The sequence below is a fragment of the Lithobates pipiens genome, unplaced genomic scaffold, assembly GCF_037356315.1.
Source record: "Lithobates pipiens isolate NorthernLeopardFrog02 unplaced genomic scaffold, aLitPip1_a1.2 Scaffold_1, whole genome shotgun sequence".
Classification (NCBI taxonomy): domain Eukaryota; kingdom Metazoa; phylum Chordata; class Amphibia; order Anura; family Ranidae; genus Lithobates; species Lithobates pipiens.
The window spans coordinates 92,483,451-92,506,163 of record NW_027507685.1 but is presented as its reverse complement, the minus strand read 5'-3'; the positions used below and the strand labels follow the sequence as shown (position 1 = coordinate 92,506,163).

The 22,713-nt window shown below is 43.7% G+C and overlaps 1 protein-coding gene across 2 annotated transcripts in view; it reads right to left on the bottom strand.

The window, feature by feature from the left end:
* The window catches only part of LOC143948172 (Krueppel-like factor 8), a 44,077-nt gene extending 23,909 nt beyond the window's left edge, over positions 1–20,168 (bottom strand). Inside the window, exons 1-3 of one of the 2 annotated variants that reach the window (XM_077465171.1) lie at positions 19,738–20,168; positions 10,116–10,611; positions 2,042–2,155 (exon numbers count right to left, since the gene is read on the bottom strand). In XM_077465171.1, coding sequence (XP_077321297.1) covers positions 2,042–2,155; positions 10,116–10,611; positions 19,738–19,785 — 658 coding nt within the window. In that variant the 5' untranslated portion in view covers positions 19,786–20,168. Of the gene's footprint in view, positions 1–2,041; positions 2,156–10,115; positions 10,612–18,116; positions 18,266–19,737 lie in introns of those variants that run through there. The other variant, XM_077465172.1, reaches the window with a different exon arrangement.
* Positions 20,169–22,713: the final 2,545 nt, after the last annotated feature.

Sequence of the window (22,713 nt, the reverse complement as noted above, 5' to 3'; positions counted from 1 at the left end):
TTCTGAATTTTTTTTCACATTGTTAATAAACAAATTATGTTTGTATATCTCTCTCTCACATTATATATATATATATATATATATATATATATATATATATATATATATATATATACACACACACACATACAGTGCCTTGCGAAAGTATTTCGGCCCCCTTGAACTTTTCAACCTTTTGCCACATTTCAGGCTTCAAACAAAGATAAAATTTTAATTTTTTTTTTAAAATCACCAACAAGTGGGACACAATTGTGAAGTGGAACGAAATCTATTGGATATTTTAAACTTTTTTAGCAAATAAACTGAAAAGTGGTGCGTGCAAAATTATTCGGCCCCTTTACTTTCAGTGCAGCAAACTCACTCCAGAAGTTCAGCGAGGATCTCTGAATGATCCAATGTTGTCCTAAATGACTGATGGTGATAAATAGAATCCACCTGTGTGTAATCAAGTCTCTGTATAAATGCACCTGCTCTGTGATAGTCTCAGGGTTCTGTTGAAAGCGCAGAGAGCATCATGAAGACCAAGGAACACACCAGGCAGGTCCGTAATACTGTTGTGGAGAAGTTTAAAGTCGGATTTGGATACAAAAAGATTTCCCAAGCTTTAAACATCCCAAGGAGCACTGTGCAAGCGATCATTTTGAAATGGAAGGAGTATCAGACCACTGCAAATCTACCAAGACCTGGCCGTCCCTCTAAACTTTCAGCTCAGACAAGGAGAAGACTGATCAGAGATGCAGCCAAGAGGCCCATAATCACTCTGGATGAACTGCAGAGAACTACAGCTGAGGTGGGAGAGTCTGTCCATAGGACAACAATCAGTCGTACACTGCACAAATCTGGCCTTTATGGAAGAGTGGCAAGAAGAAAGCCATTTCTCAAAGATATCCATAAAAAGTCTTGTCTAAAGTTTGCCACAAGCCACCTGGGAGACACACCAAACATGTGGAAGAAGGTGCTCTGGTCAGATGAAACCAAAATCAAACTTTTTGCCCACAATGCAAAACTATATGTTTGGCGTAAAAGCAACACAGCTCATCACCCTCAACACACCATCCCCACTGTCAAACATGGTGGTGGCAGCATCATGGTTTGGGCCTGCTTTTCTTCAGCAGGGACAGGGAAGATGGTTAAAATTGAGGGGAAGATGGATGCAGCCAAATACAGGACCATTCTGGATGAAAACATGTTGGAGTCTGCAAAAGACCTGAAACTGGGACGGAGATTTATCTTCCAACAAGACAATGATCCCAAACATACAGCAAAATCTACAAAGGAATGGTTTACAAATAAACGTATCCAGGTGTTAGAATGGCCAAGTCAAAGTCCAGACCTGAATCCAATCGAGAATCTGTGGAAAGAGCTGAAAACTGCTGTTCACAAACGCTCTCCATCCAACCTCACTGAGCTCGAGCTGTTTTGCAAGGAAGAATGGGCAAGAATTTCAGTCTCTCGATGTGCAAAACAGATAGAGACATACCCCAAGTGACTTGCAGCTGTAATCGCAGCAAAAGGTGGCTCTACAAAGTATTAACGCAAGGGGGCCGAATACTTTCGCAAGGCACTGTATATATATATATATATATATATATAATTATAATCCCAATCACAACAGTAATAAAACTGTTAAAAATATTTTTTAGCCTTTTTTATTATCATTTTGGATTTAGATGATTAGATTAGAAATATTTTTCCAAAACACCCTATATATATATATAAAAAAAAAATCTGAGCAAAATGTTTATTTAAAAAAAACAAAAATGTTTTCCAAAAGACCCCATTCAGATGAATATTAAAGTCTGCTCCGTGCATCATATACAACGCAGCCATCGCTGGAGTGCATGTATAGAGGAAGTGACTGCAAAGAGGATCCAGGAGATCTGCAGCACTGAGATGCAACAAAAGATGGGAAAAATAAATAAAAACATTTTATTTACAAAAATGACCAATGACAATGAACAATTACAGGTCCTTCATGGCTCACGTCTAATTTTAAAAACACTGGAGAGAGGAAATAGAGCCCAGCAGAGTTTTATCATACCTGAATTCTGCGATAAGCTTACATGGCTGCGGTAACAAGGAGACTTGTCCACCTTGGATTCCGAATCTTCTACCTCTGTGTCCAGGGACTGTACCATTATAGTAGGACTGTATCCTAAAAAGAAAAAAAGAAAATCAGCTTAAAGCCATTTTTATTTTTTATTTTTTATGAGTAAATATTTCCTGTCTTATAGAATCGGGTGAAGCAATATTCAATAATTATGCAACAAATATGAAGGTAAATATATATATATATATATATTGCAGCACACCCAATAAACTCTATTTTAGCCCATTAGGCATACACTCACCAGCCGTTTTATTAGGTACACCTGTTCAATTGCTAATCAGCCAATCACATGGCAGCAACTCAATGCACTTAGGCATCTAGACGTGGTAAAGACGACTTCCTGAAGTTCAACCCGAGCATCAGAATGGGGGAAGAAAGGGGATTTAAGTGACTTTGAACGTGGTATGGTTGTTGGTGCCAGGCGGGCTGTTCTGAGGATATCTGGGATTTTCACACACAACCATCCCTCTGGGTTTACAGAGAATGGTGGGACAAAGAGAAAATATCCAGTTGTGTGGAGGAAAATGCCTTGTTGAGGTCAGAGGAGAATGGGCAGACTGGTTCCAGCTGATAGAAAGGCAACAGTAACTCAAATAACCTCTTGTTACACCCAAGGTATGCAGAATACCATCTCTGAACATATCAAACCTTTAAGAAGATGGACTACAGCAGCAGAAGGCCACACCGGGTGCCACTCCTGTCAGCTAAGAACAGGAAACTTAGGCTACAATTGGCACAGGATCACCAAAATTGGACAATAGAAGATTGGAAAAACGTTGCCTGGTCTGATGAGCCTGGATTTCAGCTGAGACATTCAGATGGTGGGGTCAGAATTTGGTGCATGGATCCATCCTGCCTTGTATCACCGGTTCAGGCTGGTGGTGGGGGTGTAATGGTGTGGGGGTATATTTTCTTGGCACACTTTGGGCCCCTTAGTACCAACTGAACATGGTATAAACACCACGGCCTACCTGAGTATTGTTGCTGACCATGTCCATCCCTTTATGACTACAGTGTCCCCATCTTCTGATGGCTCCTTCCAGCAGGATAATGCACCATGCCACAAAGCTCCAATCATCTCACCAATGGACAATGATGTCACTGTCCTCCAATGGCCCCAACACTCTTACCAGATCTAATGACTCCAATGGCCATTGGCCTCCACACTCACCAGATCTCACGACTCCAATGGCCATTGGCCTCCACACTTACCAGACCTCATGTCCATCACTTTATGACTACAGTGTCCCCATCATCTGATATCTCCTTCCAGCAGGATAATGCTCCATGTCACAAAGCTCCAATCATCTCACCACTGGACAATGAGGTCACTTTCCTCCAATGGCCTCCACACTCACCACATCTCATCCAATAGAGCACCTTTTGGATGTAGTGCAAATAAATCTTTCATCTTAAATATAGGCCAAAATGCATTCTGCTACATTTCTTTGGTAAAAAAAATAACCCTAAATCAGTGATTATTATTTAGTCTGTAGTCTATGGGATATATATCTGAAAAAAAAAAAATTGATCAATGATGTACTTTCTTGAGGCCCAAAAATATTGGGACAGTACAAATACACCCCCTCCCAAACATTACCCTTTTTTGGAAAGTAGACAGTCCAAGGTATTTAGTAAGAGGAATGGCGAGTTTTTTGACGTTGTCGTTTGATGTCACATTTTTTTGGAAAATGGAGAAATTAAAAACAAAAAAAAAAAACAGTTTTTTTAACAGTTTCTTTCTTTTTTTTTTTTATTTGTTTTTATTTTTTTACATACCATCACCAGTGCAATACAATGTCAGCATATAACTTGTGTGGCAGTCATCAGGGACACTGACTGACACTGACAATATGTGGGAAAAAAAAGTAATTTATTTTCAATGTAAAAAAAACAAAATAATTTTTTATTAGTTTTTCTTAATTTTTTCCACACACTGTGACAAGAGCAATATAGTGTTATCGTGGTAACACTGTACTATGCTGGGGAAGTGATTGGGATTTTTTTAATTTATTTTTTAACCACTTAAGCCCCAGGCCATTTGGCTGCCCAAAGACCAGAGCATTTTTTGCAATTCGACACTGTCGCTTTAACTGACAATTGCGTGGTCGTGCGACATGGCTCCCAAACAAAACTGATGTCCTTTTTTTCCCCCCCACAAATAGAGCTTCCTTTTGGTGATATTTTATCACCCCTGCAGTTTTTATTTTTTGTGCTATAAACAAAAAAAAAGCGACAATTTTGAAAAAAAAAAAACGCTTTTTTTAACTTTTTGCTATAATAAATATCCCCAAAAAATATATACGGCAATAGGCAATAAATTGGTGACTTCAAACCTCTGCTTTTTATCCAAAACAAAAAACAATTCTTTAAACTGAATTAGCGACAGGTACCAAAATCCTGCACAATTTGAATTTTGTATGGCAGAGGTTCACCAAAAGTCATTTTTGGTATGCTGGCTACCCCTATAGGATAACTGTATATATTGGAATATACTATAGCGTTTTTTTGTTTATTTCGTGATTTTTAAATAATATACATGGGAACAATTTTTAAACAATATACTGTGGAGAAATTTGTTTAAGATACATGGGAGTATTTTTTTTCTTTTATATAATATACATGGGAGCATTTTTTTAATAATATACATGACAGCATTTTTTTTTAATAATATACATAGGAGCAATTTTTTAATGATATATGTAGAAGCATTTTTTTTTAAATAATATACATGGTCAACTTTCGTGGTGTGGGGGTATAGTCAAAAACTATGAGTATGATAAAAGAGATGGTCAGAGACTGTGGGCATGATACAGGAAATGGTCAGTGATTGTGGACATGATACAGGAGATGGTCAGAGACTGCAGACATGATACAAGAGATGGCCAGAGACTGTGGATGTGATACAGGGTGAAGTAACCGATCAATTCAATCTAGTACTACTATTATCAGTTATGTATTCCTTTGCTAGTCCCTATAGTTTAGCTAATCTATCAATCTATTACGCCAAGCACATGTTATTGTTAATACCACAATGCTACCACCCTTGGCTATGAAATCAATACACGGTCTAAGGTCAATTAAATCTCATTTATTTCCCAAGGAAATAAGAAAACGTGCATCAAGTATCAGTAGAAGTTACAATAATACATAGCATACAATCACAGTGCAATATAAGCCTTATACTTATCGATCCTCATGACTGGGTCTCCTGATGGAATAAAGAGGGCCACCTCATGGTTGCAATCCTTTTTGTTAAACATACCTCAGCCATACCACACCCTACTGCCAGTCCCATTTGGTTTGGACCAATCAGTGTTCACATGACAGCCCTCCTAATATTACTGACTGCCCTGCCATACTTGGCTTTTGTGGCCAGTATGCATCTGATGTGCCCTGGGCCGTCTTCGTCATCAATCTCTTTGAAGCTTTGTGTACACCAGGTGGGCTAAAGATAACTCCTTTGCTATGCAGATTCTGCCACATTCCTCTACACATTCTAAACATGTGTCATGCAAACATCAATATGGCTGAGTTCGGCTGTACCAACAAATGTGTAGAACTTTAGATATATAACGTTACTTCTTATTCACTTCCAACACAGGGGATGGTCAGAGACTGTGGACATGATACATAAGATGGTCATAGACTGTGGACATGATACAGGAGATGGTCAGAGACTGTGGAAATGATACAGGAGATGGTCAGAGACTGCAGACATGATACAGAAGATGGTCAGAGACTGCAGACATGATACAGGAGATGGTCAGAGACTGCAGACATGATACAGGAGATGGTTGGAGACTGTGGACATGATACAAGAGATGGTCATAGACAGCGGATATGATTCGAGAGATGTTTAGAGACTGTAGACATGATACAGAAGATGGTCAGAGACTTTGGACATTATACAAGAGATGGTCAGAGACTGCAGACATTATACAGGAGATGGTCAGAGACTGTGGAAATGATACAAGAGCTGGTCATAGACAGTGGGCATGATGCAAGAGATGTTTATAGACTGTGGACATGATACAGAAGATGGTCAGAGACTGCGGATATTATACAGGTGATGGTCAGAGACTGTGGACATGATACAGAAGATGGTCAGGGACTGCAGACATTATACAGGCGATGGTCAGAGACTGAAGACATGATACAGGAGATGGTCATAGACTGTGGAAATTATGCAAGAGTTGTTTAGAGACTGTGGACATGATACAGAAGATGGTCAGAGACTGCGGATATTATACAGGTGATGGTCAGAGACTGTGGACATGATACAGAAGATGGTCAGGGACTGCAGACATTATACAGGCGATGGTCAGAGACTGAAGACATGATACAGGAGATGGTCATAGACTGTGGAAATTATGCAAGAGTTGTTTAGAGACTGTGGACATGATACAGGAGATGGTCAGAGACTGTGAAAATTATATTTTCAAAAGAGCAAGGTTGGATTTCCAGTGAAAGGTTAGGCTGGATTAGTTGAAGGATCCATGTATTTGTTTTCCTTGCTTCTTTCTCTTTCATCCTTGCCCTTCCCAGTGCCAGTCTGTGTTGTATTTCTTGACTGTTGGACCCTTTTGTTATTATTCATTGATGCAAGAAGGATCAGAAACAATTACTTTTTTTTTTAACTCTGCTATTTTAAGGGGCTTTGAAAGCCAGGACTTCCTGATCATGTGATCCCTGTGATTGGCTGTCACATGATCATGAGACCCACCAGCATTAAACCCAATGGCCTTGCTGCTGCATATATATGTTATGCCATCAGAAAGTGGTTAATCTTTGTTTTCGCAAGAGAAAGGGTCAGCACTTGGAATGGCATCCAACAATGGTTATCCTTTGTTGCAAAAACATATATAACGCCAATGCGTTTCAGACGTTAGGCTTTAGTCGTGGATACTTGTTTTCACCTTTAATCACTTTTGTTACAGCACAGTGCTGAAGATCACGTTTGATCTGCATATAAAAAACTAGTCCATATATACTATATTGTCAAATGTATTAGGACGCCTACCTTTACACGCACATGAACTTTAATAACATCCCAGGCTTAGTCTGTAGGGTTCCAAAACCATGGGCATTATTATGGAGTCGCTGATGTTGGATGGGAAGATCTGGCACATAGCGGCCATTCCAATGCATCCAAAAGATATTCAGTTGGGTTGAGGTCGGGTACTGATATTGAATGAGAAGACCAAGTACACAATGGGCATTACAATTTATCCTTAAGGTTGAGTAGGGTTGAGGTCAGATACTGATGTTGGATAAGAAGACCTGCCACACAACGGGCATTCCAACTCACTCCAAAGTAGGGTTGAGATCAGATACTGATTTTGCATGAGAAGACCGGATCCCAAAAGGTGCTCAGTAGGGTTGAGGCCACGTACTGATGCTGGATGAGGAGACCTGATCCCAAAGGTGGTCATTGTCAGTAGGGTTGAGGTCAGGTATTGATGGTAGATGAGAAGACCTGACCCCAAAGATGTTCAGTAGGGTTGAGGTCATGCACTAATGTTGGATGGTAAGGCCTGCCACAACAATGGGTACTCCAATTCACTCCAAAGATGCTCAGTAATGTTGAGGTCAGGTACTGATATTGGATAGGAAGACCTGATCCCAAAGGGGTTCAGTAGGGTTAGGGTCAGGTACTGATGTTGGATAAGACCTCGTCCCAAAGGTGGTCAGTAGGGTTGAGGTCTGGTACAGATGTTGGATGAGAAAACCTGATCCTAAAAAAGGTATTCAGTAGGGTTGAGGTCAGATATTGATGTTGAATGAGAAGACCTGCTACACAAAGGGCATTCCAATTCACAACAAAGATGTTCAGTAGGGTTGAGGCCTGGTACTGATGTTGGAGGACAAGACCAGACACACGATGGGCATTCCAATTCACACCAAGGATGTTCAGTAGGGTTGAGGCCAGGTACTGATGTTGGATGAGAAGGCATGGCACACAATAGGCATTCCAATTAATCCAAAAGGTGTTCAGTTGGGTTGAGGTCAGATATGTTAAATTAAAAGACTTGCTACACAAAGGGCATTCCAATTCACACCAAGGATGTTCAGTAGGGTTGAGGACTGGTACTGATGTTGGACGACAAGACCAAACACACAATGGGCCTACCAATTCATCCCAACGGTCTTCAGTAGGGTTGAGGTCACACCAAGGATGTTCAGTATGGGAGGACTGGTACTGATGTTGGATGACAAGACCAACGGTTTTCAGTAGGGTTGAGGTCAGGGCTCTGTACAGGACACTCAAGTTTCTCTGTACCTAACTCAAGTGTTTGATGAGTTTGGTGCGGAGAAACCTGAGTTTCCTGTACAGAGCCCTGACCTCAACCCTACTGAAGACCGTTGGGATGAATTGGAAGGCCCGTTGTGTGTCTGGTCTTGTCATCCAACATCAGTACCAGTCCTCAACCCCACTGAACATCCTTGGGGTGACTGGCTTTGTACACAGAGGCACAGTCATTCTGAAACAGAAAAGAGCCTTCAACAAACAAGGTTGGAAGTGCACAAAATGTCGTTAGCAGTATTAACAATCCCCTTCACTGGAAACATCTGATTTCAGTCATACGGAGGGGAGTCCTCATACTTTGAGAAAAACCTCCCCCCACATGCAGCAGAATGGAAACGCAAAAGTGTTGAAAAAGCATCTATGTGGGGACGGGACAGGAACGTCCAGTGCTCATACTAATACAAATGGAAGCAGACCCTTTAACTGGGGAGACCCCATCTCCCAATTGTACCCCTACCACCAGGCATGGTCCACCATTGCCACCTTTAGAAATCAGGCAAAGTTACAATGTTGCAGTCTGATTACTGGGGGGAGGGGAGACTGGGAAAATGCTTCCTCCGGCTTACAGCAGACTGATGACATCATCTGAGCCTAGGCAAAGTTAAAATGTCGCAGTCCGATTACTGGGGGCAGAGGAGACTGTGAAAATGCTTCCTTCTGCCTGCAGAAGACTGAGGACATCCACTGAGCCTAGGCAAAGTTACAATGTTGCAGTCTGAACACTGGAGGTTAGGGGAGAGAGGAAATCCTCCTTCCTGCCTGCAGCACACTGATGACATATCCGCCTAGGCATAGTTACAATGTTGCAGTCTAATTACTCAGGATGGGAAGACTGAGGAAATGCTCCCTCCTGTCTGCAGCAGACTGAGGACATCATCTGAGCTGCGGAAAACTTACAATGTCGCAGTCTGAACACTGGGGGAGGGGTGAAGGGAAATGCTCCCTCCTGCATGCAGCACACTGATGACATCATCTGAGCTTGGCAAAATTACAATGTTGCAGTCTGATTACTGGGGGAGGGGAGATGGAGGAAATGCTTCTTTCTGCTTACAACAGACTGATGACATCATCTGAGCCTAGGCAAAGTTGCAATGTTTCAGTCTGATTACTGGGGAAGGGAAGACTGGGGAAATACTTCCTCCTGCCTACAGCAGATGACATCAGTCTGGGGACGGGGAGAATGAGAAAATGTCCCCTCCTGCATGCAGATTGATTACGTCATCCTAGCCTAGGAAAAGTCACTGGGCTAGAACTCAAGGATGGCTTTTTAATGATGAAAGGTGGAGCATTTAAAAAAAATGATACAGTTGCTGAATACTGTGACATGTTCAGAATGGGAAGTTATTAAAACTATGCTGGATACTATGATTATGGCTTGACTGACGAAACGTGTATGGCCTGACTGACAAAATGCCAATGACCTGACTGACGAAACGCCAATGACCTGACTGATGAAACACGTTGAAAAATGTTACTATGTAGCCAATAAAAGTTACCCCAATTTGGATGATACCAAGTTGCCCGCTATCCGATTACGTATGTTTGTAGCTGCACAAGTGTGGAGACACAGAAGCCTGGACTCGGTTCTCCCAGCTCTCCTACAGGTCACGGTTGAGCGGTGTGGAGTTACTAAAGATCCACTATAAGCTATAGTCCCTCCCAAGAGAACACAACACAGTAAAAGTACATTCTCACCTGTAGTTTTCCCATCTGCTCCTAATAGCGGCACGGTGACATGTGCTGTGACGCCATCTGTAGGCAACGTCGTGTACACCACAGGAAGCGACTGCACCACGACAGGGATGGTCTGCAGGCTGCCCATTTTACTCGGTAAATTGACGGAGGGGATGGTGTGAATGACATGCAGGATCCGCTGTCCACTACTGCCCTGCGTGGTAGCCAAGATGGAACCCGGGGAAAGTACGGCTGGGATGGCTGATCCGAGGCCAGACAGGGAGATCACCGGAGGGGGCGTGCTCACCGACGTGGAGGGAAGGGGGCTCTGGGATTGCCGGATCAAGTTCTTGGGCTTGTGAAGAGATAAGTCGACGGGTTCCGACTGCTGCAAACTGCTGTCGCTGTCCAGGAGCTGCTCGGGCGGCTCCATCTTGATGTCGGCGAGGAGAGCGGAAGCGGAAGCCTCGGCGCCGATCTTGCAATGCGATGACATTATTGGTGAAGCGATGTAGGCCTGAAGAGAGGGGAGACAGAGCAATTAGATTGTGAGCTGGTAAAGCGTATATTTAACCACTTCAGCCCTGGGAAGATTTCCCCCTTAATGACCAGGCCATTTTTTGCGATATGGCACTGCCAATTGCACGGTTGTGCGACGCTGTACTCAAATAAAATGTCTTTAAAATGTTTTTTGTACCGAAACAAAATTGACGTCCTTTTTTTCCCCCAGTCTTTTGGTGGTATTTGATCACCTCTGCGGTTTTTATTTTTTGTGCTATAAACATAAAAAGAGCAACAATTTAGAAAAAAAATATATATTTTCTACTTTTTGCTATAATAAATATCCCCAAAAAAAAAAAAAAAAAGTATTCATCAGTTTCAACCAACCATCAGTTTCGACCAACATGTCGTATTCTGCATATATTTGGTAAAAAAAAAAAAAATTAAGAAAAAAATAAATAAATCGCAATAAGCGTATATTGATTGGTTTGCACAAAAGTTATAGCGTCTAAAAAATAGAGGATAGATTTATGACATTTTTATTAATTCATTTTTTTTTTTACCAATAATGGCATTGATCAGCGATTTGCCCCTGTGTCATTAGTACAGTGACAGTGCCTATTTTTTTTAGCACTGATCACTGTATTAGTCTCACTGGTCCCCAAAAAAGTGTCAAAAAAGTGTCTGATTTGTCAACTGCAATATGGCAGTCCCACTATAGGTCGCTGATTGCTGCCATTACTAGTAAAAAAAAAAAAAATGGCACAAAAATATCCCATGGTTTGTAGATGCCATAGGCATGAGCACAGGGTGTGACAGGTGTGCCTGGGCACACACTAATCACCCAGTGTGGTGCAGATTTCCCCTGTTTAGACCACTGATATTTCACCAAAGACCCCTAAGGGGGCTAATAAAAATATAAAAATTATTTAATAAAAAAAAAATGACAAAAATTTAATAGAATTGTACAAAATAATAAAAATTTAAATTGTAAAAAATAATAGAAAATAAAACAATAGAAATAAAAAATAAAAAAGACACCGTCCACTGCCCTAATGACAGTGTCAGTATATATATTTGTTATATGTTATATGCTTGTTTTTTTTTTTCATTTTTTGGGTCATTCGTTATGATCGCAAGTCGTAAATTAGAAAAATGTGTTTTTTTTTTTAATAAACATTTGCTCAGATTTCTTAGATTTTTTTTCACATTATTATAAAAAATATTTATATATATATATATATATATATATATATATACATACATATATATACACACACACACACACACACACATATATATACATATATACACACACACACATACACCCGCGCATGTGTGTTTGAGCTTTGGGGTGCACACCTATGCTTGACGCTATAAATCAATATACGCCTATTGGGGTTTTTTTTTACCAAAAATATGTAGCAGAATACATATTGACCTAATCTAATGAAGAAATTCGATTTTTTACATTTTTTTTTATTTGATATGTGTTATTGCAGGACGTAAAAAAAATTGTTCAATCTGATTGAGCGTCTACCCCTATCCCCGTACATTGCACACTCACATTGGTCCCTACCCCCAAGGAGCCCACAATCTAAGGTTCCCATTCATATACTAAGGCCAATTTTGGACAGAAGCCAATTAACCTACCTGCATGTTTTTGGAGTGTGGGAAGGAAACCAGAGTACCCAGAGGAAACCCACGCAGGCACAAGGAGAACATGCAAACTCCAAGCAGGTAGTGTCGTGGCTGGGATTCGAACCAGCGACCCTTTTTGCTGCTAGGTGAGAGTGCTAACCACTACACCACTGTGCCACCCAATTGTATGTTAAAATAACGCAGTGCCGTATCGCAAAAAAATGGCCTGGTCATTAAGGGGGGGTAAACCTTTTGTAGCTGAAGTGGTTAACCCAATTACAAGCAGTGAACATATTGCTGCATCTCATAACATATGATTTGATTTTGTCCCCAGTGGCTGGGGGGCATTCGTACAGCCATCGCCAAAAATTCCCCACGATGTGGCTAATACCGTATGTCTATTTTCTGACTGCTGGCGCCATCTAATGGCTAAAAGTATGGAGATTTTTTTAAGAAAATACCACATTATGGCCACTAGATGGAGCCGATGTCCCCCCAGCAACTCATACCCTATGCAAGGCTTTCCTTCCGTCCCCAGACACTAACATCTTTCACATTTTTCAAAAAATAAATAAATAAATCGGGCTAACTAGTATTTTTTTTTTATTTATGAAACAGGTTTTTTTCCCCACGTTTCCCCCCCCCCAAAAAAAAAAAGCGTTTGAAAAATTGCTGCACAAATACAGTGCAACATTAAAAAGTTGCAAGGACCGCCATTTTATTCCCTAGGGTCCCTACTAAAAATAACATATATATAATGTTTGGGGGTTCTGAGTAATTTTCTAGCAAAAAAATAAAAAATAAATTCATTTTTTTTTTTAACATGTAGGAGAGAAGCGTCAGAATAGAATTGGGAGGCAAGTGGTTAATATATTAAAATTTCTGTGATTGTCTGCTCCACCTAGTGGCCATAATGTGGTATTATCTTGAAAGATCTCCATCAGGAAAATACCACATTTTGGCCACTAGATGGAACCGATTGAGCCCAGCAACTCATAGCCTATGCAGGGCTCGCCGTTTGTGTCCCCAGTGGCTGGGGGAGGGGGGGCATTTGCACAGCCGCCACGAATAACCCCCGTAATGTGTCTAATATGTCTATTTCCTATGACTTGGGTAGAAAAGAAGGAGTGCTCAGTGTCCAAACAGCAACTAGTGGTGTATATATATCAAACCAATGCGTTTCGGGGAATGGATCCCCCTTCTTCAGGGCTAATAAGTAAGCCAGCGAAACGCTCAATGTTCATGTTTACGCTTTTAAAAATGTTATTACCCATGCATCAAAAGTTGCAGTTTTCTGGACACCGGACGCTCTTTCTTCTCCCTGAAAAGATCATAAGGCCGTATCGGACAGGTAGCATCCCAATCCCCCCCCCACTGTAAGAGATTTTTTCATCTTTGCCCACACGATCTCCCACCCCTGACCAGTGACTGATCCAGTCAGTCCAGTGCAGTTTTCAGCACAAACCGGATATTTTCTATGACTATCAGCTCCATCTAGTGGCCATATTGTGGTATTTTCTTTCAATATCTCCATCAGAAGAAATACCACATTATGGCCACTAGATGGAGCGGTCAGTCATAAGAAAATACAATGGGAGTGGTTTGTGACTGCTATGTGGTGAATTCTCAGGCACTTGCACAGTGACATTTTTTATAAAGTCGGCTCCATAATATATTTCAGCTTCTTTGGATGTGGTGGCTGCTTTAGTTTTCTTCTCCCCCCCCCCCCCAGAATGTTTTACCTTTCTACCCTCCAGGTGATCCCAGCAGTAAACGCACTTCTGTCCTAGGGTGGCAGCGTGTGTCCATTGCCTTGTATCTGTGGAGCAGCAGCATTGTCACCCTAGGATGGGAAGGGTGTTCGAACTACAATACACCTCCCCCTCTACTAAACATTGGGGCGAAGTGTTCTGTAGTTCACAGAACGGATCAGGGCTGATAACGCCTGAGAAAAAGGCTACAGAGGGCATAGGAACTTTCCATCAGGACACTCGCCCTTAGAAATACCATGCATCCATCGCTGGATGGGAAGTGGCTGCAAAGAGGCTGTAGGAGACCTGCATTGTCCCCCTGTTACATGCACCGCTAATGGACACTACAAGCAGCTGTGCTGACACACAGGGCTGCTGTTATAAATCATGGGGGCCCCGTACAGCCTACCTGACAGACCCCCCCCCCCCTCCAAAAATATTAAATATTTTCGCCAAAATGCCATGCGCCCATAGCAAAAATTATACCCCCCATTGAACACGACCCCTTTGTGAAGAGCACTGCTATGTAAGCACTCCGAAACCCCATGCAAAGTGGGGTTAAAGCAGGCGGCGAGGAGGCAATGTGCTTCCTCACACTGTCAAATGCGCTCTGAAGAGCGATCCAAATGCTGACATTTTTTTTTTTTTTTTTAAAACAGGGGTCCCCTCGTGTGCCCACAGCAGCTTTCGGCAGGAGAGGGGAGGAGGGAAGTCGGCAGCGCTGGAGGGCAGGGGGGAGGGCACACAAGGGGACCAGACAGCAGGAGGATATGGGTGAGAGAAAGGGGGCCGGGCCCCCTATTGAATTGTAAGGCCTGGACCCAGTAAAGGAGGGCTGGCCGTACTACCATATCAGAGGCCCCTGCCCACACATATTGCACAAGAGTTGTCAGTTAGGCAGTACAGCTGACCCTCCTTCTCAGCAGGTGCCCGGGACCCCATTTTTAACTAGTGAGGTCCGGACCCAGTACAAGAAGGCTGGTTGTACTGCCTTATGAGAGGCCCCTGCTGATCCATGTTGCACAGTAGTTGGCAGTTAGTCAGTACAGCTGGCCCTCCTGATCAACAAGTGCCCGGACCCCCCTTTGAAATGATGAGACCTGGACCCAGTACAGGAGGGCTGCCTGAACTGCCTTTAGCAGCCTCTGCTGATCCATGTTGCACAGGAGTTGGCAGTTAGGCAGTACAGCTGGTCCTCTTTCTCGGCAGGTGTCCAGGCCCCCCCTTTTGAACTGACGAGGCCCGGACCAGTACAGGAGGGCTGGCTGTACTGCCTTATCAGCGGCCCCTGCTCATGTTGCACAGGCATGGCCCACTATTGTCGACATCAGCAAACCCGCCCTGAGAAATGTCATGCAGCCAACACTGAAGTGAATGCAGGCAGGAAGTGGCTGCAAAGAAGCTGCAGGAGACCCACATTGTCACCCTGTTACTTGCACCCCTGGTGGGGACTACAAGCAGCCGCGCTGGCTCGCGCTGCACAGGCACGGTCCAGTGCGGTCACGATGAGCAAACCCACCCTGAGATATTTTATGCAGCCATCGCTGGTCTGCATGCAGACAGGAAGTGGCTGCAGGAGATCTGCGTTGTCACCCTTTCACATGCTTCCTTGGCGAAGCCTACAAGCAGTCCTGCCGACACACATTGAGCAGGCATGGTCCACGGTTGTCACTGTTGTTACCGTCAGAAAGCCAGCCCTAAGAAATAATGTACAGCCATCTCTGGGGTTCATGTAGACGAGAAGTAGCGCAAGGAGGCTGGAGAAAACCAGCAGCAATGAGATGGAAAAAATTTTTTATAAAAAAGGAAAAAAAAATGGATATGGGAAACTACCACAGTAATTATTGATGTTTCAAGGAGCTTCAGCAAACCATATGTCAAGTTCAGCTTTAGAGCATAACTAAAGTTACAGTAGGTCTCCACAGTCTTAAAGTCCAAGGCCAAAACTTTTTTTTCCCTTCACATTTCCGATTGAGTAGGTAAGGGTAAAAAAACACCTTATTTTTTTCATCTGTGTCTCATTAGGGAGATTTCTATCACTTCCTGTCTTGTAGACTCAACAGGAAGTGGGAGACTCCCTTTCCAATGTAGACAATATCTCCTCTTAGTGTTCCCCCATTGGAACATTTCCCCTCTATTCCTGTTCTGGTGACTACTCAAAATTTTCGAGTTACCCTCAACTCTCATTCCTGGTAACATTGTCAATCAGGATTATTAGAGAGTGAACCTCCCTAACCCAGACAGCAATAAAAAACGTGCAATGTTGCAAAAGGGGGCACTGAAGGGCCACACCACTTTTAAAAAGGTCCACTTTATTCCAGAAAGGAAACTTTCAAAAGAGTGCTGACGCATTTCGGGAATCAAAAAACACCCTCTTCGTCAGGGCAGTAGATCAGCCTTTCTCAATCAGGGTACTGTGCAATCTTGGGGTTCTTCTAGAGGTTGATTGGGGTTCCTTAAACTGTGGCTAATTACCTCCCACCTAATGGTGCCACCAAAGCTTTGGGTCCAACGCTGCTTGGCAGGACCAGTGGCATATCACCCCAATGATCTTTTTAGCGGTCTGTAAGGGTAGCATTCTGACCACCACCATAAAGGGGACGTTCTTCTCGAAGACCCTCACCATAAAGCAGACATTCTTCTCAATGACCAACACTATCAGGGGGACATTCTTCCCAATGACCACCACTTTTAGGGGGGCATTCTTTTCATAGACCACCACTATCAGAGGGACTTTATTCTCATAGACCACCACTATCAGGGGGGCATTCTTCTCAATGACCACCACTATCAGGGGGACATTCTTCTCAATGACCACCACTATCAGGGGGACATTCTTCTCAATGACCACCACTATCAGGGGGACATTCTTCTCAATGACCACCACTATCAGGGGGACATTCTTCTCAATGACCACCACTATCAGGGGGACATTCTTCTCAATGACCACCACTATCAGGGGGACATTCTTCTCAATGACCACCACTATCAGGGGGACATTCTTCTCAATGACCACCACTATCAGGGGGACATTCTTCTCATAGACCACCACTATCAGGGCAACATTCTTCTCAACGACCACCACTATAAGGGAGACATTCTTCTCAATGATGACCCCCATAAGGGGGCATTTTTCTCAATGACCACCACTATAAGGGGGCATTCTTCCCACTGACCTCCAATGAATTTAGCAACGGTTCCCCAAGATCCGAAAATTATCTTAAGGGTTCCTCTGATGTAAAAGGTTTGAGAAAACCTGTGCAAGATGGTAACTGGACCTTCCTTGTGTAATTGTCTACACAAGTCTGCTCAGAAGCTGGTTTGGGAGCTTTTGAACCCTCAAAACATGTTGGGCATCCTTTCTATTGTCCACTTTGACCATTACCAAAGTCACATCTGGACCTTTTAGCAGTGGCGTAGCACTTCAATTGACATTACACTACAATCCAAAGAAACCAAGGAGATTCTCTGGGGGTGTTTAGAAGCCGCCTGCCTGGGAACCATATCACCTTCATCATTGGTTCCCAACCTCAATAGCGCAAGTACCCACAACAGGTCATGTTTCCGATTTTTGGACAGCTGTTTTAAATCATCGTCAATGGCTTGTTACCAAATTGCCTTTAGTTAACTTTCATGTGCAAGAATGTACAGCACATTATGGCAGACTCACCCCCTTGTTGGGCCTCCTCCAGCGATGTGAGGTCCACACTTGTTCCCTCCACCATTGGGATCATCTTCCTACCATTGGCATGGTACTAATGGTGGCTATTTTATCTAGGGAAATTCCCAAAACATGGCCTTTTGGGGTCACTTGGTGAATGAGGTTGGAGCTATCTTATCTAAGGGCTATCCTAGTTGGCTTGGTACTTATGGAAACTATCTTACCTAAGGGACATTTCCAAAATATGACCTATTGGGGGTACTTTAGGAATTAATATGGGGAAACATTGACCTACATCAAACTTTCTTGGATACCAATACCATTAAGATAAGTCCAACGGGTCCAGAGCTAACTTTTCTTAATTGGCAATAAAGACCTGACAGGGGTTCTAATCCCTCGCCACGCTATCCAAAACGAAAAAATACGTTTTAATGGGGAGGAACGTACAGCACATTATGGCAGACTTACCCCCTTGTTGACCCTCTTCCAGCAATGTGAGGTCCACACTTGTTTCATCCACCACTGTAATCTTCTCCTGGCCCAACATCTCCTTTCCCCCTCTAGTTAGCTTGGTACTTATGGCGGCTATCTTATCCAAGAGCTATCCTAGTTGGCTTGGTACTTATAGCGGTTTGGTACCTAAAAATGAAACTTCATCTTATTAAAATCACCAGATTGAATACTTACCTAAATGAACCCTGAAAAAAAAAATTATTCTTTACTTACCTTTTATTTCAGATGTTTCTGCTGACTTCCGGGTTGTCCTCCCGTGGGAGTAGGCGTGGTTATCGTCCTCGCAATGGTCCCTGGGAAATTTCTAAGCTATTTCCCAAGAATCCATGGGGGGGGGGGGGGGGAGACAATGAAATTGCGAAATCTCGCGAGAATTCGTTAGGACGCCGGTCACGTGACGAGGGCGTGTCTGAATTTGCCATTTTTAAAGTGGGCAGGCAGCTGTATCTGCCATTACCACTATTGCACACTGAGCATGTGCGAGATGGAGCGGAGCATGCTGGGAGCCGAGCGTCATCGATACACAGGAAGTAAATGCCTGTGGGCTTCAGACGCCCACACTTAAAATGGAAAACGCCAGAGCACTTTTTTAAAAGTCATCCCGAGGAAAAGAATCGTCGCGCCGGGGGTCAAAAAAACGCCGGACGTGGATGCTAAGCGAAGGTAGCAGTCGCCCACCTGTAACACAGGTAAGAAAAAAAAAAAAAGAGCGGAATCCCTATCTTACCTAAGGGACATTCCCAAAATATGATCTGTTGGAGGTACTTGAGGAATGAATATGGGAAACATTGACCTACAGCAACATCGTGGCATGGATATCAATACCAATAAGATAGATCCAATGGGTCTAGAGCCATCTTTCCACTTTCCTTAATTAGCAATAAAGATCTGCCAGGGGTTTTAATCCCACACCACTCTAGCCAAATCTCAAAAAAAAAAATGCCTTTAGATATACTTTAATGTACATTATGGTAGACAATGTCCACATTTGTTCCCTCCACCACCACAATCTTCTTCTGGCCCAATGTCCCCTTTCGCCTCTTAGTTGGCTTGGTACTTACGGCAGCTATCTCATCTAAGGGCTATCCTAAGCGTCTAAGTGGCTTGGCACTTATGGTGGCGATCTTATCTAAGGGTTATCCTAATTGGCCTGGTACTTATGGCATCTATCTTATTTAAGGGCTATCCTAGTTGGCTTGGTACTTAGGGCAGCTATCTTATTTAAGGGATATCCTGGTTGGCTTGCTACTTATGGCGGTTATCCTATCTAAGAGCTATCCTAATTGGCTTATGTACTTATGGCGACTATCTTACCTAAGGGACATTTCCAAAACATGACCTATTGGGGGTACTTTAGTAATGAATTTCGGAAACATTGACCTACATCAACAACATTTTATGGATACCAATACCATTAAGATAAGTCCAATGGGTCCAGAGCTAACTTTCCACTTTCCATTATGAGCAATAAAGACCTGACAGGGGTTCTAATCCCTCGCCACTCAAAACTAAACAACAACTAAAAAAATAAAACTTTTATTGGAGAGGAACGTACAGCACATTGTAGCAGACTTACCCCCTCGTTGGACCTCTTCCAGCGATGTGTGGTCCACACTTGTTCCATCCACCACTGTAAACTTCTCCTGGTCCAACGTCTCCTTTCTTTGAAGACCAATGATAACGTAACTTTTTTTGTATGTGCAATGTCGTTATATCATCCTGCCACTCGAGACAGGTAAATGCATGCTTTGTCAGAAGAGGCTCTTTTGCCAAAACAACTCTACCAATTAGCAAATTTTTGGACGTTTCATTCCAATTTAAAGCCAAAAACCTATGGCGATCCTGGATCCCAAGATCTGCATTAGAAATAAAATAAGGACGTCTACGGCATCACCGATGAAACAGAAACACAGCCATGGTATACCAAAGCCGTGATCAACAAAGAGATCTGCTCTGTGCACTCTATTTATTCTACGCTATGACTCCTTAAGGATCTGGGGAGAGCAGAAACCGGGCACACCCTGGGTGGGGATGACTTGTTTAAATGGACAGGGAACGCCTGCTGCTCACACACCCTTCTCCTCCTCCACTCTCCCCATAGAAAGGAGGCGGGTGTGAACGCTCATCGGGTGAGCTCACGTTACCCTCATTAGCAACAGAAAACACTTTGCAGGAATGTAGCCTGGGAAGAATCGCCAAGTGAATTGATACAATATTCACCATCAGACTTTGCGCTCCGTGGTCGCGTTACAGGAGGGATGGCGCCCGTTGCGCTTTATTGCTGAAATGTGGGTCTTGCACACCTTGGTCACCTAAAGGATTACTTGGCCTTTTGTACAATGGTCCTTTATACCCTTATTGTCCTAAAACCCCTCGCCCACCAGAGATCCCATACTTACCTTCCTCTTTCATTTAGTGATCTCTGCTGTGCATCCCTGGTTAGCCCTGCACAGCAAAGAGGTCCCCACCAGGTCTTCCTCTTTGTGCGCATGTATGCCATGGCCCTAGGGGCATGTCGCTAATGAGGCAAAGTGATGCTACCACCTCAGGTGGCACTTGGTGGGGGGGCGGCACTGAGGCCGGAGTGTACTCGCTGCAGCTCAGTAACATTGATCTGTATGCATAGGACACTGTTGGAGGCTGGTGACTGGGCTACAGACCTTCATTAGTTGTTATAGTGAATACCTGCACCATAAAAACCAATAATGATGTACAGATAATCAATCGACCAATGACACTCTTTGGCCCAGCTGCCTGCGTCCTATCAACCAATGGTGCTGTGTGGCTCAGCCGTTAGCGTCTTAGCAACTAATTTATGCTGTGCGGCCAGCTGCCTGTTTCCTAGCAACCAATGATGCTGTGCGGGCAGCTGCCTGTGTTCTAGCAACCAAGTTGTCTGTGTCCTAGCAACCAATGATGCTGTGGGGCCATCTGCCCGCATCCTAAAAACCAATGATGCTGTGCGGCCAGCTGCTCACGTTCTAACAAAAAATTATGCTGTGCAGCCAGCTGCCTGCGTTCTAGCAACTAATGATGCTGTGTGGCAAGCTGCCTACATCCTAGCAACCAATGATGCTGAGTGGCCAGATGTCTGGGTCCTAACAACCACTAACACCACGCAGCCCAGCTGCCTGTATAATGGTGTTATGCAGCTCAGCTACCAGTGATGGTGTGCACCCAAGCTACCAGCAACCAAAAACACTGTACTGCCTGGAAACCTGCATCCTGGCAACCGAATAATGCTGAACTGCCCAGAAACCTGCCGCCTAGCAAACAATGATTGCTGTGCGGACTAACTGCCAGAGTTTTAGCAATCAATGTTTGCTGTGCGGCCCAGCCACCTGTGTCCTAAAACCCAATTATGCTGTGTGGCCAGCTGCTCACATCCTAACAACTAATGATGCTGTGCGGCCAGCTGCCTGCGTTCTAGCAACCAATGTATGCTGTGGGGCCAGCTGTCTGCATTCTAGCCACCAATGATGCTGAGCGGCCAGCTGCCTGGGTTCTAACAGCCATTAAGACCACGCAGCCTAGTTGCCTGTATAATGGTGTTGTGCAGCCCAGCTGCCAGCATCCTACTGTCCAAAAACACTGTACAGCCTGGAAACATCCTAGCAACCAACGATGCTATGCAGCAAAGCTGCTTGCACCCTAGCAACCAATAATGCTAATGTGCCCAGAAACCTGCTGCCTAACCAATGATTGCTGTGCAGACTAACTGCCAGAGTGTTAGTAACCAACGATGCTGTGCAGCTCAGCCACCTGTACCCTAGCCACCAATAGCACTGTATGGTCCTGTTGCCTGTGTCCTAGCAACCAAAGACGCTATGTGGCCCAGCTGCCAGCATCCTGGCAGCCTAACGACGCACAGTTTCCTTGCCGACCATACATATGCATAACATGAACGATGAGGTTAACGGACAATCTTATAAAAGGTGCGGTTATCCTACAGTGCATGAATAGTCAAATACTGTATATTTGTTTTTGTTTTGTTTTTGGAAAGCTAAAGAAAGGGTCTTTTTATTTCTTTGTCTTGTTGGAAAGATTCCCCTTCACTTCCTGTCCTGAAGGCGCAACAAGAAGTGAGAGGCTTTACCCTTTTTACCAGTGCTGTCTTCTCTCCTCTTCTTTAAACAGGAAGTGGGGGCCTTCTCTGGGTGTCCATGTCACTGCCTGAGCAAGATCGACACTTCCTATTCCCAGTCCAGTGGTGAGGGGCTTTCTTCAGGCGTCCATGTCACTGCCTAAGCAAGACAGACACTTCCTATTCCCTGTCCAGTGGTGGGGGCTTTCTTTAGGTGTCCATGTCACTGCCTGAGCAAGATAGACACTTCCTATTCCTTGTCCAGTGGTGGGGGATTTCTTCAGGTGTCCATTTCACTGCCTGAGTGAAGATGGAGACTTCCTATTGCATGTCTGGCAGTGGGCGGGGGGCCTTCTCTGGGTGTCCATGTCACTGCCTGAGTGTCCCTTTTGGCGATAAGTTGCCTTTACAGCATCTGGCTGTACTGAAGTCGATCGCTGCATTTTTGGAAATGCTTTTAGGCACGTC